Below are 18,577 nucleotides of genomic sequence, written 5' to 3'. Positions count from 1 at the left end.
CCATAAACACGGCTCACTCGGATCATCTTGCGCAGGGCCTGTGGCTCCCTTTGTTAAAAATGTATCTTCTATCAAAAGGGTTTTCCATAATTGTGCGTCACTGTTTTATGGTTATAATTAGTGCCCTAACACTGGGGTGAATGATGGAGGAAACACAGCATCTGCGACACTTTGTTTACTTGTGCAAGGCTAACGGGTTGGTCGTGAGGCTTGTGTGTGCTGGCAAATGTGGTGATGGTTTGGAGGGAGATCTTTTCACATGTGGAGGGAGTGGTGGGGAGACAGCGCAGGGTGTGGATGACGGGACGTCCCCTCGCTCCGTCTCCTGCGGTGGCGGCGCTGCTGTCTGAGCGCTGCGATTGGTTTGGGGGAACGGCGGTGACGCGAGCTCTTACTCACACATGCTCACACCACCTGTGGAGGAGGCCTGGGTGTGGACTGTGTGAATCTGCAAATGATTCACATGAGCATCAAAGTGTGCGCGCTGAGAAATCAGAGCCTTCTCAGGCGGATCTTTCCCATGGTGTCCTTCAACAGATACCTCACATCCTCTTCTGTGAGAATGAGACCTTTGTCCCTTTGGTTCACAACATGTGAATTTACGCATTTTACTTGAATCACAAGCCAATGAAAGACTACAGACATTCACAGTGTGCCAGTCTTATGGGTAAAAGCACCAACGACTGAGAACACACATTGATGTGGGGTGGGACTCCATCTATCAATCTGAGCATTATCTAACTTCAGTCAAATAATGATCTTTTTCTAACTGATTCCCATGAGGTCCTTCACAACGACAACTCTTACTATAAGTGTGGGAACACACCTACTAGCACCCATGTGAATCGTCACTCCTCTCTGCCACTTTAAGGGCACTGTGGCACAAGAGACATGTTAACTACCCAATAAGTAATTTTGTCTACAGAAAAATCACACGCTGAAGAAAAATGCTCATCAAAATTTCTCATGGCCAAAACCCACATATTGACATTCCCTGCTTTTACCGTCCAACAGCCCAAAATGCAAAGATAATACATCTACAAAGATTTATACAGATCCAAAACTAAGAAAAAGTAGTTATATTCTTAAAATTTACATAAACAATTAGAAAATTAGCTCCCAAATTTTCTTTTTGTCTATAGACTAATCTATAAAGTATGTATCTAATCTGATTAAGCAATAAATGATTTTAGGCCAACCAAGACAGCCCATCCTCCAAAGCCCTTAGCATTTTAAATATAGTACAGGAGGTTTAAGCTACATCTGAACAAAGGACAATACTTGTTGTTGCTGGTTTTGACCTTTTCATAATTTGTCAATATTGATATAATATGAAATAAGACCGAATCAGATCATCCTTTATATTTCTCTGAAAAATAACTTTAGATTAAGTAAGTCAATACAATAGTTACATTAGTTTTATAATGATTATGCTGACTTTTTAATCTACAGGAGTAACTTCTTCATCCTCTCCACACTTACCTGGGAAAGATGTGCACAAATATGGCCAGGGGAGCTGGATCTTGTGTTGTCCCCGGATGTTACTTCATCCAGGGGCCTGACTGTGCGTCTGTCTGAGGGAGTGTGTGGCCTGCGAGGGGACAGCGGTTTGAATGAGGAGGGGACAGACGGTGGGACTTCACACGGGGACGGAGGGACAGAGATGGAACGCGGCATCTCCACAGTGACTCTAAAGGAGGAAGAGTCTGTGAAGTTGGGCCCACTGTACACGGGAGCAGTGGGGCTGCCGTGACGGAACTGCTGCCGCTGCTGCCACTCGTACAGCTGCCACACCATTCCCTCCTTGGCGGCCATTCGCTCGTCGGTGGACATGCGGAAGTGGCTGAGTCGGTCATGAGCGTACTTGTAGTCACTGGGCAGGTTGGACGTTGCTGGAGGAGAGTTGCTGCCGGACGGAAGACGGGGAGACTTTGGCAACGACTGATAGGTGGCATCCACTGTGCTGCCTTTGGGCTTCAAGGGGGGAGTCCGCCGGGGGAGGTTGTACTCAGTAGAGGGAGCACTGAGACAGAGAAACACACTTTAATACAAAGATTTTCATATTATCTGCCCACAATTATGATTCTTATTATACATAAAATTAAATGAAAATAAATCAAACCACTGGACAATTCAAATACACATATAAGCCACTAGAGGGAAGCATTTACTTGAGGTTTTTTTTCCCATCCTTGTTCATGCTGCTGTAGAGAGAAATGCTGTTGGAGTCCATAGACTGTATTTAAAGGAACGGAGTCACACTGACCTCTTTGGTGGGTCCCCCTTCTGAACTTTGACCCACTGCTCCACCTGAGCCCGTGTGTTCTTCCTCTGCACATGTTTTTCAGTTCCTTTCTGCGAAACAAAGCCCCGCTGATAGACAAGATTTCCATTTTGTTCCGGCGGCAGAGCCAATTGGATTACAGTCGGCTGTCCGTTCTTGACAGGGTCTGGAGAGAGTCTCTCCGCTCGTTCCTCTGGGGCTGACGGCCCGGGCCTCACTTGGATCTCTATTCCATACCTCACTTCATCTCCAGGAGCCAGTCTGATGCCGTTATCACAAGACTCCTCTCTGTCGGCCCTGTGAAGGCTTTCTGGACGAGGTGAGTTCTGGTCGACGTGGACGTGGTTCGTTTGTGGGAAGGCCTGCTGTCCAGCCTTCTCTGGCTTCTCCACCTCACTGGGAAATAGTCAGATAAAAAATATAAGGTATATTAAAAAGACGCAATATAACCTGTCAACACTGTGGTGTTTATACAAGTGTTTATCAAGTTCATTTAGTTGAAATACATTTCTTTATACAGCCTATCCCACATTACAGAGTAGACACTGAAGAGTTGAGGTACTTCACCTTACAACTATAATACATGACTACACTTTCACACTTATTTACTCGTATCTCATTTCCCCTCTTCACTGTAGATCATAATGAATTGAAGGTCGGTTCTTCACACAAGTAATTAAAAAGAGGTGGATAAAAAAAAAACATGGCCACACTCAGATTACACAGCCATAGTCATATCCCAATTCATTTGTTTTCATGTGGTCAGATTCATTACTGAGTTTCAATATCAGACACCACAGGGAGTTGCTCAGTGAGTTTCCATCAGCACTTTCTGAGAGAATCCATACACAGCGAATCCTCAGGGAGAAATGACAGTTGTTTTGTCTTCATTTAATTGCTCTGGGTAATGTGCTGCACTTCTCAGTGGGCTCAAATGATAAGACTCATCAGGTTTCATTTTAAAATCCAAGAATCATTACCCCTAAAATTAATAAAACATGTTTTAAAACTGCTTACTTCATACTTCTTATTCCTGAAATAACTCCTGAGGTAAAGGTAAATATTAAGGAAGGCCAGTAATTAAATATACTGTAGTGTAAAGTAATATACTTTGGTTGATTGAGGATTATCTTTATTATAACTTCATTAGTGCAAAGCATGTCATATAGTTAGTGTTTCATTTCAAAGGCCCAAACTGAGACTATCATGAACATGAGCGCTTTCTGAAATAAACATTTCAGGAGTATTGACTTACATTGGCCTCTAAGTGGCATTATTGCCCAGATTATTCAAACCATGCGGAGCATCCAGCTAATCTAATTACAGTTTACAGTACATTTACCACAGACACAGCTGTCACAGAGTATGTATTGCAGATTATTTCTGTTAATGACTGTTAATATTTTCTAAAACCATTCAGTGCACAAATCTGCTTTGTACATTGTGATTAATGCTGTAGAAACACATTCTGCTGTCAAATGTCTTATGTGTGATCAGTGGTTGCAGTGAGCCTCATTTATATCAGACTCAGATTGACATCTACACACTGCAGACACAACAGTGGCCCATAGGAAACACACAATACTGAATCTGCTGTTATAATAAAACACATAAAGGAGAGAAAGCGAAGAAATTCAGATATGAGACCAAAATTAAAGCAGTTGCCAGTTTAACACTACAGTCACAGTGATGCCCAGTTTCTCCAATGATATATCAAGACAAATCCGCATCACAGAGACTGCTTTGCTTTATGGATGTAAAGATGATGGTACTAGAGTACCAACCATTAAGGTGAATCCTGCTCTGTAGTGCGAGACCAACCTCTTTATAGTGTGACTCTGCTGCATCAGCGCAGCCTGGTTCATGGCGCGGATCCAGCCATTCATGTCCTCCTGTGTGTCCGCACTGAAGAAATATGTCCGCATCCCGCAGTGTTCCGCCTGTGAGCCAATCACAGAGTTCTTATTGTAAATGTAGGAGCGCATTCCTGTGTGGCTCGCCTGTCAAACAGAGAGAGATCCAGAGGGAGAGAGAGGAGGGACATCACAACTTTTTTTATCAAAGATTAGACAAACCTGTGAGTGATGAGTGAAAAACTCTGTTTCATTTATTGAGACGGACAGCTGTCAACTTATTCAGCACAAAGTTTACAGCAACACTTTACTGAGACTAAAAGAATAGGGAGAAGGCAAAGAGCTGCAGCAGAAACAACACTGACATTGTGCTGTTTCTGGGAATAAAATAAAAGCATCAGGTTATATTTTCCACCGATGAAAGCTCTGTACAGTCTCTTCAGCACAGAGGATTAGACAGCGACTAAGTAAACAGCCATAGAGTAACAAAGAAAATGCAATTATGGGCACCTGTCACTGCTTTACACACACACACACACACACACACACACACACACACACACACACACACACACACACACACACACACACACACACACACACACACACACACACACACACACACACACACACACACACACAATATGTTGCTGTTCTCATCCATCCAGTATGCAAATAAAGCAACAAAGGAATAGTTAGTAATACTTAATATCATTCTGTATTTCTCCATAATCAACATTTGTGTATGATGCCAGTATTTTCTTTTCTTGTCACTTAACTGTAAAATTCATGAATAACTTCTGACACTGCATCCGTGTCACAGGAAGAACTTCATTATATGCTGCACATCTTAAAAAGACCCTGATCTTTACTGACTCAAATACCACAATATGCTAAATAAACACTATCCACAATAACATAAAAGCATCTTTCAGTTATAATCCTGAAGTATTGCATGTATCCTCCCTCACAAATAAAATACTGTAGTTGACTTGTTACATTACGTCACAGCTCGTATCACAACTGCACATGAAAGCTGTGGTTTTGACCTTTGACCTCTTCACTAGCTTAGGCACCTGAGAACCAAAAAACACCATCTTATTAACAACCACAATTTCTCTGCTATGAAGACTGTAAAATAAATTAATTCATCCCAATTAAAATCTTTAATTTTAACATGTAACAAGCCAAACACTGCAAAGTAAATTCAAAAGAATCCTGTTTCAAAACAAATGTAGTGAAACAAGTAAGCGGCTTATATGGTGCATATATGTATATGTACAGCAGGGGGCAAATATTCAAAGAAACTTAAATCAGAGTGTGGAGAAAGTGGCTCAGATGCTGTCATCCCATGTCTCCCATGATTGTGATGATGTGTTAAGTGACAAGACAAAAACCAGAGCCATATATGTGTATGTATGTGCATGAGAGTGAGCAACTGGCAATATGAGTGTCATGTTGTACCTGTTGACCGCATTTTTAAAATGAGAAATTAGCTATTATTTTTCATTGTGACCAAGAAGTTATCATAGCTATGAAACTATGACAAGTTTTATGTTCTGAAAATCTGTCGGTTGTTACGTACACAGACCCAGAAGTCTCGTTGCTGTCCTCTCACACTGTTCAGAAATAAAAGTGCTACCATTCCAGCTTTGAATGTGAAAACAAATTTTCAATTAAAATCCAATTTACTGGAGTACAAAGGTGTTACTGCCTTAATACCAGCAGTAAATAAGAAACTAACTAACTATCTTTTTTCCCCCGAATAAATTCACACTGAAATTATTCACTAAAACTAACAGCACCCCTTCAGGCTCTGGCATTGTCCGTAGATTGCTGCTGTAGTCATGTCCGCACATGATACTACCTCGATGCACATTGATAATAATGTGCATTCAGCGGCTGATAGGATGATATGGAATAAAACGAGCTGAGAGTGGCGGACCGCTGATGAGGCTAAAGGGAAATCAAATACCTATTCATGCAGGACAGGAAGTCAGGATGGCTGCCTGCAGATAACAGTACTCACTCCGCCCGTGCACACACACCAGGTCACAATGGAGGGCAATAGACCACCAGGGAATGAGAGAAACACGGTGAGATGAGCAAAAATACGAGAACAAAAATAAAACAACAACAACAGCAGATCAGTGCTGACTCGGCAAAATGTTGTGGTCATCACAAGAGTGAGTAACAGTGGCAAAATCATACAGTGTTATGATAAATGACATCAGACATCAGCGCACAGCCCATAGTGCTTTCAGGAAGGTAAATACTCCAACATGTAAATATTTCAGATAAGTACCGCACTGACTTACACAGCCTGTTGTGGCCTCTTATATCTGCACTCAACTGCTGCCAAACAAATTAGTTTTAAGAGTAATTTGAGTCACCAACTATAGCACATTATTTCATCTCATTATTTCAGGCCAGCACAGGCCAGTCTGTAATTCACTGTACATGTCAGTGGCTCTGACATTCCTCTGTTGAACAACACCAGACATCCACTGAGCAGCTGTCACGCTTGCTTAGCAGTAACTGAAATATTCCAAAGCACCTCCGATGCACGTAATGTAATCTCCTGCTCTTTAATGCATGATGGCTCGGGGAAAGAGGGAGCGAGGGAAGGAGGGGATAAGGATCTCTTAAATACAGGGTGGGAAAGCACAGCCTAGGCTCATTTCACCTAACCTTACATATACTCCCTGGCAAGCGGTGGGAGGAGACGGTGAAGAGGCTGAATGTATAATTAATACTCCCTGCAGAGCAATTATTGTACAAATTTCCATTGTGCGTAATATGATCTTTAATGCACGGGCGGTATGTCCCACAGAAGCACCCATATTCACACACATGTACACACAGTCTGGAAGAACAAAAAGCCCCACTACAAAGGAGCTGAAAAGGATTGCAACAGAATGCCCTGAAGCTGCAGTGATGCATCAAACATTCAGGTACCATTGTTCTCTGCAACAAGCTCTGCTTCCACAGAGGAGGAGCTGGAGAACATTCACCCTCTCGCCTTAAGAATAAGACATAATCCCTCTGTTGTCCTCTGGCACAACTCACAAAAGACTTTCAAGTAAAAATGACATTATTACTTAATGCTTTCTGGCTGTTTTATGTGTAATAAACAATGTGCCATTCAAGGTTAAATGGGAAAACAAAGCTCCTGCACTGTGCTCACCGTGGTGAAGACTGCACTACTGCAGCCTCTGCAGAGCACAGGAGCTACTGAGAACAATTTGTTTCTACCCCTGCTCACAGTAGATGAATAAAATGAGACCATGCATAAGTCGGCTGTACTTGAAATGCATATGCTAATATAGGCAGATCCCCTCATTTAGAAGGTGTGACTAAAATACGTAAAGCCTTGTGCTGCAGTCGTCCACTTTAACCCTCAGCAAAAGGTTTGTGTTAGAAAAAGACCATTTAGTCAAAAGGTCCTCCAGATGTTCATGGAATTCAAAACGTGAGTGGCATGCAAAATCCCTCTTGCATAGAAATGTGAATATAAGTGAAAATGTTGTTTTAATTCAACAAAATGAGACAAGCCATCTTTTCAAACATATCGGTGTTAATGCTTTCATGCTTTAATACTAACAGCAGTAAAGGTTTGCTTTAATAAAAACTATAAAAAAACATAATTTCAGTAAAATCTGAAACATCTGATGCAATAATAATGATGATGATCTGATCCCAACTTTTTTATACATAACTGTAACATTTCTTCATGCTAAAGTACTTAAGATCACTACTCAGGTGAACCACTGCATTTGATCTCTTAAGACTGAACTAGAATAGTGAACACATTTTACACACACACACATGATTTCATGTGTCTGACTCAGTGACACTTCAGTGTTACCTTGAAAGCATATTTGCGGTTTATGTGGTCATCAGGCTCAACTGGTGCAATGACATAACTGGGCAGAGGGATGCTCCCGAGCACGGCCTCCTCTCGGCTGTCTGTGAACCAACAACACACACATGGACTATTGTTACTGGCATCCAAAACAACACTCTTTACATTTGCCAAGAGTTCTTTTACAATGTGAATGGCTGATGGCAGGTTAATGAACAGCAGGAGGATCAATGAGGCATAATTCATGGGTGACTCTTTTCTGGACAGGGCTATGTTGTGGCAACGTGGGGCACGAGGTGGCATGTGGCTTATCTATTATTCAGTATGATTAATGGAGGAGAGGAGGAAGATGCTATGGCAACACAAGCAGAGATCACATCCCATAATAAAACACTCAAGTTAATGAGGAAGGAAAAGTGAGAGGAGGAGAAAGCCAGGGAGAGTCAGTGATAGCAGTGGGTGTCATACGTCTAATTACAGGCTGTCATCAATCAAGACATGTATCTTCCCACAGAGGACATCCCAAAATGTTTATACGTCTGATTTCATAACCAAAATCACTTTATTTATTTTCCCTTAATCCAGAGCCAAGTGCACTTCCCACACACTCACCTTTGTAGTAAAACAAGCAGTAGTCTGACAAAACAAACCACTTCCTTTTCCACAGTCGCATTCCAGAGCTGTCCTGGAGGTGAAGGGGGAAACACAGCAGAGTGTACTTAGAAACCCTCCTCCCAGGAACACACTCAAAGTCACATTGTAATTCAAAAGAGTAGCTTAGGAATAAAGTGCTATATATAAAATAATACAGTCCTGATACAAACTTTAAGCCCGAGAATAATGATATCAACTGTTTATCCTTTGTTCACAAGGTCACATCACTCACAGATACAGATGGATCTCACTTTCTGCAAGGAAGGTCAACTGTCAACATGCAACTACTATGACTATGATGTGAAGTGACAGATTTGAATCAGTTTTTACTTTTTAACATCTGCAAGGCTGCAACTAGCGGTTATTTTCAATATTGTTTTTTTATTCGTATGATAATCGATTAAAAACTTCCTCCAACAAATGTCAAATATTAGAACTTAAGTCCACCAGCAAATCCTCTCATTCTGAAGAGGAGGAATTAGAGAATGTAAAAAATAAATCACTTAAACAAATTCAAGTTCTCAAACTGTTCAATTTGCAGATGGATAAGTGAAAGGTGGGGTTTTCACCAGGAGCAGAGGAACTGCAGCTCACCTGTTTGTAGAGCCAGCCTCTCACCACCACTGGGATGTTGAGGTTTCTTTTAATAGCATGATCCCTCTTGCCAAAACTGTGAACTTTCCCCAAACCTCTGGAGGCCTGCAGAAAATTAAAAAAAACAGAGTTGGCTGTGCTGAAGAACTGTGAGTCTATTTACTTTGATTACCTGAGGAAACATGGGGTAATTATTAGTCAAATTAAAGTGACCGGGACAATGTTTGTGCAAAGAATACAAATACAAATTTAGTCGTTCTAAAGAGTAAAATGTTTTTTTCCAGGAACTTCCTTCTTTTAACACCCACAATGAGAAGAGGAAATACCAAGTGACTGTTCCTGGGGAGGCATCCATTTATAATCGGGTATATTTTTAGACAAGGTCATTTCAGACCACAAATTATCAGAGGAAATGGAATCAGACTTTTTCTCAGGTGTTTTGCTACGTATAAATAACTTTGGCTGTCAGGTTGTCCAACTTAAAATTAGACAAAGACACAAATGTTGAGGGGACCAAAATTCCATTGTTAAATCTTTATACATACACATGACATAATTATTGTTTTAAATAGACAAAATAAAAATAAATTGTCTCTAACTTCAAGTTCAATGTCTTTCAGAGGTACGGTTTAGGATTTCTATGTGACTCTACTGTCTTTTGCTTCTGTGGTGTTTCACATATTCACCAATAATCTACATGGTCATTGTGGAAACAAAAGCAAGGATGCACACAACCCTGTTCAATCCAAGGGGATGAGTAAATGAGTCTTATTAAGCTTGAACAATGACTGAATGATTGGCCCTTGTGGCCATTAATTAAGAATGAGATAATGTCTTTGAGTTGATTAAACCAATTCATCAACATGAGCATTAACAGTCGAGAGCTCCAAAAGCAATTCAGTAAAAAAAACAAAATGTTTCGTCAATAATGATAAATGTCAAATAAGACACTTTGATACTGTTTTAGGACTAATTTCATTTTAAATATCATTACATATTTCAGGTTTTACAGTTAAACAATATTTATAAAAGGTTGAACTCTGCTCACCTTTGACCCTGAGGTATCCAGAGCAGCTGGGGTCCCACCCTTGGAGGACTCTGTGACCATGCTGGGGGATCTCTGGATGGTCGCTGACTTGGACATACGGGCCTCTATCCTGCAGTTGAGAAGGCAGCGTATAGAGGGAGATCACTAACAGACAGGATGAGAAGCATCGGACAGTGACGCCTCCTCTGACAAAGTCCAGACAAGCAGTGAAACGGTGCAGCCCTGTGCTGAGCCTTCAGATGGAAAGGATATGGCTATTTCCTGACAACGCCAATGCGACATGTCACATAGCCAATGGCTTTGCAGGGGACGTGTTAACAGTGGAAGCTTTGTGGTCCAAACACGTCAGTGAGACTTGGTCTGACACTCACCCCAGGGCAGGCTTCTTATACACGCCGAGATAACAGGCCCAAACAAAAACAACAAAACCTAATGTTACAACATATCCACACCCAGACACCCAGACACACAGACACACAGACACACAGACACACACACAGACAGGAGAAACAAAATCCTGGACATTTAAGTTAGTAAGTGGTTGTACAGGTTAAAATGTTTTTTTGGATCAAAACCAGTCTACACTTTTCTGTTGTGCTACATTTGTATTTAAATACACAACTAACAAAGAATAGAAGTGTATATTATTTTTCAATTAACTATGGACATATACATAGGAATCGCAAGGCAACACAATAAACAGAACTGTTACAGCTTAGAGCCAACATCACTTGAAATGATACTGTTATAATGATAACATGATTTACAAAATGTTATGTCATGGCTTTTCAATGCGTTGCATCTCATCTCCTAAACAAGAACCATAATTAATTTGACAGCATTGACAGAAGAAAAGGAAAACTCCTGAAACATGAGTACAGTCATGTTTCAGTCTAACTGACATGCAACTGACAGGCACGAGACCCCCGAGCAGACCTGGTCTTAACATCCATCCTGGTCAGGTAAAGGTGACATCCTCTAACCGGCTAGTTCCATGATGAGCCCAAAGTGTTTTTACACTTCTCGGTGTCCATATATTGCAATATTTGTAGCCATCCCCACAAAGGGCCGCCACATATTGATTTTCTATTTTTTCAAATGAGTAAAATCTTGTTTCATTGTAAAGCTTCGTGCTTTGAATCCCTCAGCCCCTTCGAGCTCCACTCTTTCCCCCTCTCTGCCTCTCCTTCTCACACCTACACACACACACATTTACAACACATCTACTACACATCTGTGTAGTTGGAACAGCTGAAAACAACATCATATCGTCTTTGTAAACAGGTGACACACTACACATACAGTATGTGTGTATTTCCATATAGACTTAGTAAGTGAGATCCGATCACGAGGTTATTCAGTATTGATGTTAGTTCCAGGTCTGAGCAGAATGAATATGTGCCACGTCCCTCTGGCAACACTTGCCTCCTGCATTGTTATGCAAAGGGTTTAAAAGCGGCACTAATCTTATTTTTTCCTGCTTTGTGTGATGTACAATACTGAGGCTGAGGAGAAGGAGATAAACTCGAGATGGGTGTCAGAGACTAAAGCATAAAAGCAGGTAGAACAAGGGAAAAAAAAGAGAGAGCACAGTGGAGCAAGACGTAGAGTATCTGCACTCACAGCGTGGACTGCAGATAACATTATCAAGGGATGTTTCTCTCACATGAAGGGGACTCTGCTGTTTTATGTGACACTTTCTTACTGTTTACCATCTCTGTCACTGGAGCAGGTCCCCAGGAGATTTGTTGTGGCGTGGGGTTGAGAGCGGCGATATTTCACATCACACAGCGAAGAAGGGTAAAAGACACTAAGCCTCATCTATTCCTGCTTCTCCCGCTATGATGGAAATGAGGGCGAATGTGACGTTTTTTTAAATCCTATCATGCAGCTAGTGCTTATATAGAGATTTGACAAATTGATCATGTGTGATAATCTATACCAAAGTCAAAGCCCTCGGACCAGCAGAGCATCGGCTGATCGATCCTCTCCGTGGTGAGGGGCTTCCTGAGGATCTTTTTCCTGCTCTGCCCTCAATCCGATACAGGTCTCCAGGGAACAGACTGAGGTTCCCTTCACTTGGAAGTCAGTCTGTGATTCACGCACCCCACTTCCCTTTCAGACATCATTACACACAGAGTGGCACCACTAACATCACTGTGTCAGCGAACAGCAATGTTTTGCAGTTGAGGTGAGGTCACCGCTTTGCCACACACATTCAATACTAACACTGTCACACGCTACACTCAAGTCTTCAACAGGATTTTACCCAGAATGAGGAGATGAATAAAATAGAAGAAGACGAAAAACAGACACAGCCTTAAAGGGCAATGCCCCAATTTTAAACAAGGATAGGTTTACTTCTCACGAGGAGCCCTACTCAGCTGTAATAGTTGGATTTATGGGTAATGTGGGATTCAGTGTTTTTGGAGCTTGAGCCACACTCAGGAAAATAAACTCAGCATAACTCTGCTGCCTTAAATGTCTGGAGTTAGCAGAGTTTGAGTGAGCTACAACACAATGTGGTTTGGAATAAATGGGATCTCTTATTTAATTAGTGGTATTAAACTAGTGCAACCAACAAATCCCCCAAAAATCTGTCACTGTAGATTTCAATGAAAATGCTGAATAAGTGTATAAGTGGTGTTTTAAAGTGGTGATTGCAGGGCTCGTTCCAATGTTAACACTGATCTGGCCTCATTTTACAAATGTCACTTGATCTTACACAAGTTCTCTGATTAACACATCGAGTGGGGGTGTGTCCGGAAGACCAGTTGGAAGAGAGCTCGGTAATTTGAAGTTAAATACACCTCGATAAAAAATAAAAGAAATCCATAAAGTTTTTATAGCCCTCTGCACTGGGCAGGATTCAGCATTAACTCTCTAGATATCTCTTTCGCTGTGTGCATCTCATCTCTAAGCAGACAGGCACACCTGCCCTTGCTGTGCTTCTGGTGCACATGACAGTGTATTGCATGTGTCACTCACAACTATCCTGACCTCACTATTTTTCAAATATTGGCTCAGGCCCAGGAGGTGAAACATGTTTGCATATTTCTGTGCGTATCTGTCTTGGTCGTTGTTCAGAACAATTTATTAGCATTTTAATATGCTCACTGAATGTGCTATGACTGGGTTTCTTAACCTTGTCTCGCCCACTACTTGACACCCTTGTCATGATGTTGTGACAGGGGCATTAAACTGATGCTATTCTTACTATAACACGTTTAAGAGCTTAGGACTAGCATACCAGAGTAACAGAGTCATTTTGTTATTGATGAAAACACGCGTGAGGCAACCATAACTTTAAAGCCGCTTGATGGTTTACAAATCCCTCGCTGAGCAGCTCCGAACCAGGGATAATGTGGGGTTTGAGGAAATGACTGACAGAAGGAGGGTGCAGATGAATCACAATCAGTTTTGCATTGCCTCAACAAAACAGCTTTTAATTAATGAGAATGCAGAGGTCACTCAACACGCTTCAGTGGAATCTTTGCTATGTGTGGTCGTCTTACAAGCGGCAGCTTAAATACGATCAGACACCTGCTGCTTTATATTGTGCTCTAAATCTGCCATACAGCTTTGATGGCTCGGCAGGATGAGATTCACACGCCAATATAAAAGATATGACAATAAATCCGGCTCCCATGTCACGGCAAGTACATACTGTAGTAAATGAAAAGACAACATTGCTATTCTTGGGGAAACTCTATCAGTGATCAAGTCTGAAGAACATTCAGCTTTCTGCTTTTATGACTTCAACAACACTGAGAGAAACAGCTCAGATGGACCTAAATAAACTTACACCTCAGCCGTAATGAAGCCAACATTAACATAAACCCAATGATTGATGGGACAGTTTCATGACTCCAGATGTGTTAATTGGAAGTCAAGTTTTTATTCTTCTTCTTACCGCAGTTTCCGCCCCCATAATATATCAGTGAGTCTATTTTCTGGGCTCCCACTGCACGACCTTGAAGTGACCCCTCTGTTCATCTAAGCATGTGGCAAACGTCTCAGGCACGGGAAGAGAAAAGAGCCACTCACCTGTCTTGTAGAGTGTATTCTGTGTTTTCAGGGGAAATCTGTCCGGTGACAGGATGCCGGAACGATGTCATCCTCAGGTTGTGGCTGCAGGCGACAGGGAGACGGAGAGAAAACAGCACCAGGGGAGAAAATGAAATTGAGTATCACATCATTAATCAAAGTCCTGCTCCCTCCATGTTTTTTATTTTTTTTGTATTTGGCTGCTGATTGAAGTTACATACAAAGAAAGCTCCCAATGATGCCTCAGTCAATAGTATAAAGAAATCTATGGTAGCTCTACAGCCAGGTCAGGAAGCACAGCTCATTTTCTTTGACACAAAATGTAGAGCTCAGCACTCTGCGTCAGCCGGCCCACCAGGCTTTATTGATTTCAATTAGATGGGGCCATTTATTGCTTTAACTAGAGCATAAACGCATGTTACTGTCAGAGCACAGAATACGAAACAGACAAGTGGCTCATGGTGCTGAGTGGGCTGATATATTGTGCCATGACTGGTTTATATCTGTAGTTGTCTATTGTATATTTACATATGATATGGGTTTGTGTGTAAAAAAAAGTGTAAAATTCTAATATATATATATATATCGGCTGATACATATATTAAAACAAATGGCAATGATTCCTAAGATGTTGTTATCAAACCCTTATGACAAACAAATATATTTGAGGCTTGATATTTTACAGTTCAACCATAAACTAAATAAAAAGAAAACTAAATACAACCAAATATATAGAACTTAAATTAAGAAAATAAATCTAATTGTAAAGAAAATATAAAAACATAAATGCATTGTTTATTCTGTCAAATAAAAGTTTTCAAATTGGCAAATGCTGTGAATGCAGAAACTGATGCGTCTGTGAAAGGCTCATATCGGCTGATATTAGTGGCCAAGATATAAATCAGTCAGAAAATATCCCAGAAAGTATTTAGTCAAATATCACACCACTGATATTCTTTTGAAATATTGTCCAACTCTACATTTTCCTACACACTGTCTTGCTGTATGAACATTTGTTGTCAAACCCACTGAAGGACACATTCAAACCCATCCAGACTGGTAAACTTTCTTTCTCATACTTCACTTGGTTGATGTTTTATATATAAAAAGAAAAATCATTTATTTATCCAATGCTGAATCATCTGTCATAGAAGGTGAAGCTCCAGTCACTCACTGTGTTTGGTTTTCCATTTCATTTAGAGTTTCTCATTTTTTTACACAAAAGCCCACTACAGCATTAGAGTCGTAGAGATGGACGGTTTATCCACTATTAGGATATATATATTTATACATACAACAAATATCTGAGATAAACATGTTTACACAACCCTCACTTAAAGCGTTCCAAGGGTACATATATAACAGTTATAGGGGCGAAACGGCTGAAGAACAGCTGCACAGTTTCAGGACTATAAAGGTGCAGAAACATATACAAACTGAACGTGGTGCCCCGTTGCATCACCATGCAGCAGTGGGAGGGGAAACACACTGAGCCGACAGGAAAGATTAATGATTTGACATTTCAGAAAAGTTCAGGGGCGTATTGAAGGAGTGATGCTGAGCAATCGTGCACACACAAACTACCTGACATCAAATATAAACAAAACATTACATATACTCATGTATGTGTGTTGATCCCATATGCACAGATACATAGTAGATATACACAGGTTTGTCCAGGATGGTTCCTGTTGGTGATTCATAATTTGCTGAGCTGCACTGAACAAAGTCAGCACTGCACCAGCCTCCCCCTGTTAATTAGGAATGTGCATTCTTTAGGCTTTTGTTTTAGCCGCATTACTTCTGAACTATTTGTCACGGAATTTGCAGCATCCCCAGTTAGTGTAAGAACACTGCAGCACAGTGGGTCTATTTGTTTGCAGAACACTTCCTTCCATCAGCGCTTGTGACAACAGTGTCCCAAAGCGGGAAATGAACTCTAGTTGAGATGAGTTAGCACTCTGCATTCTGGATTGTGTCATGGAGAAACAGAAAGTCAGAAGAAGTTGCCAGAATTTAATGTCACAAATCTGATTCTGTGAAGTGACTCAAGATTCATTTTGTATAGTCATCATGTAATTTATATTCTTTGTGGTCAGATCAGATCAGTTCAGCTTCAGTTTCATCCCTGGTTAAGCTTTGTTTTGCACATTGATTTGAATTGCCTGCTCTTATCAATAACTTGTTTATGGTGTAAAACACAGATATAGTAAAAATGTATTACTTGATTTCAACCTGTAAAGCAAAAATACTCCACATATACATTTGTAAATAACTGAAAGAACAGTTTCTGTTTATCTTCAAGTTAAGTGTGATCACTATAAAGTCAATATATTCTTCACATGCAAAAGAGTTAAATGTGTGTGTGCCTCATAACAGCTATACAGAGCCCCTTGAATCTCAAGTAGCCAAATTTAGTGATTCATCAGTTAGTCATCCGAAATTCTTCCCAAAGATGAAACAATTAACAAAACATCTCCACCTTTTTTGTCACAGTACTGTACTTTATCCTGAGGTAAGTTCTATGTTGCTCAGTTTAAGATTCAAGAATAATTGAATTCCCAAAGCAGACACTGTCTCACATCGCTAGTATGCCCATGTTCTCTGAAAAACAAAACATGGGGTCAAGTGGAGTTCCTGCCTCCATTAGGCAAGAAAGAATGACCGGCATCTCTCCCTGCAGAGAGCCTCAAGAGGGCATCTCTGTTAACATGTACAGCAGAAGTGGTGTCACATCAACGTAAACAAGAGATCAGTCCTAACTGAGTAAAGAGGTGACTTTCAGACTATGAAGCAAAGACAAAGATTTTTGTGACCCAATTGTTATTCTGATGCAGAAAATCTTCAGCAGCAACTTGCGGATTTTCCATAAACAATGCTGAGTGTGAGGTAAAGTAGGAAAACTGGGTTTAACAGGGTTTAACCTGAGAATGAAATGATAACATGGTTTTGATTTCAGCCAAAGCTTCTTATACAAAATGTGTAGAAACAGCAGCACTGCAGCTCAAACAATGTGTACTCTCTCTCTCTCTCTCTCTCTCTCTCTCTCTCTCTCTCTCTCTCTCTCTCTCTCTCTCTCTCTCTCTCTCTCTCTCTCTCTCTACCTCTCTACCTCTCTACCTCTCTACCTCTCTCTCTCTACCTCTCTCTCTCTACCTCTCTCTACCGCTCTCTACCGCTCTCTACCTCTCTTTCAATGCTGCAACACCAGGCATACCATACCACTGTTGTTTTAAAACAAACAAGAGGCCGGGTGTAATCCCTGTCCGACACGGGGGCATAATCTAGGCAGCAGAGGCCCCAGGGGCAATAAAGGCTCTGTAGCTTGACCACCTCTTTCCCTCTCTCTTTTTTTCACAACCATAGCAACACACTGAGGCTCCAAACTGCTGCACACCATCCATCACAGACAGGAATCACACCATCCGCTTACAGTCTCAACCCCTGTATCTGTTTACACCGCTGTCCCTCAGAAATAATCTCCCATCAGGGGAAACAGAAAACTCCTGTAAACCTGAGCACTCACCACCAGCACAGCTCTCATGCTCCGCTCTATCACACACGCACACACACAGTGGAGACAGTCTCACCTGCTGAGAGAAAGTGAATCATCGTGAATCAGCTGTTAGGACTGGCTGTGTTGCCGCAGGTCATGGAAATCCTCTCCTCTGCATTATCGGGACAGGTGGGAGGTACAGAGAGGGTCTCTCATAGCAGCTGGCAGCCCGCGAGGAGCGGAGTAAAAAGAGGAGCCAGCGGGATGAGGACAGGAGTTTCTCCGTTTTTTATCCTTCGTGATGTGTGAGAGTTTCATCCCACACTAGCAGAGTGGATGGTCGAGATCTAACTCCCTCCCATCAGGGGAATACCTCTGTCGCTTACCAGATCCTCCTCCCTTTCCATTTTATACTTCCCTCTCTCCACCTCTTACTCCCTTCTCCTCAGTACAGAATCACCTCTTTCCAGGAAATAACAAGTTATGGAGCTGCTGTTCAAGATAAACTGGCATTGATGATGCAGCCACGAGAAAAATGACGGGTCTTTTTTTAATTGGTTAGATAATTGCCAATTCCTTGAACCTTTTTTGCTGCACTGACAGAATTCCTACAATAACGAAGCTGCCATAGTTTAGAAGTATTTTGGTGGGTGTTTGTAACAGGGGTATGCCACTGGTATCCTCTGAGTGGCAGCATTGCAACTGCAGAGGTAAAGAAGGCGGCATGTTGGCAATT

General features: G+C 41.4%; 1 protein-coding gene across 24 annotated transcripts in view; it reads right to left on the bottom strand.

The window, feature by feature from the left end:
- Positions 1-18,577, bottom strand: part of plekha7b (pleckstrin homology domain containing, family A member 7b) — a 66,864-nt gene that overhangs the window by 19,324 nt on the left and 28,963 nt on the right. For 19 of the 24 annotated variants that reach the window (XM_034577291.1, XM_034577300.1, XM_034577330.1 and 16 more), the window contains 8 exons: positions 14,346-14,429; positions 10,299-10,407; positions 9,251-9,355; positions 8,615-8,687; positions 8,006-8,106; positions 4,106-4,284; positions 2,267-2,680; positions 1,483-2,023 (listed from right to left, as the gene is read on the bottom strand). In XM_034577291.1, coding sequence (XP_034433182.1) covers positions 1,483-2,023; positions 2,267-2,680; positions 4,106-4,284; positions 8,006-8,106; positions 8,615-8,687; positions 9,251-9,355; positions 10,299-10,407; positions 14,346-14,429 — 1,606 coding nt within the window. Of the gene's footprint in view, positions 1-1,482; positions 2,024-2,266; positions 2,681-4,105; positions 4,285-6,166; positions 6,325-8,005; positions 8,107-8,614; positions 8,688-9,250; positions 9,356-10,298; positions 10,443-14,345; positions 14,430-17,935; positions 18,198-18,577 lie in introns of those variants that run through there. The other 5 variants (XM_034577311.1, XM_034577502.1, XM_034577428.1 and 2 more) reach the window with 4 other exon arrangements.

The sequence above is a fragment of the Hippoglossus hippoglossus genome, chromosome 3 (genome assembly GCF_009819705.1).
Source record: "Hippoglossus hippoglossus isolate fHipHip1 chromosome 3, fHipHip1.pri, whole genome shotgun sequence".
Taxonomy (NCBI): Eukaryota; Metazoa; Chordata; class Actinopteri; order Pleuronectiformes; family Pleuronectidae; genus Hippoglossus; species Hippoglossus hippoglossus.
Note: the sequence above shows the minus strand (reverse complement) of the source record. Positions and strands in the feature narration are given on the sequence as shown.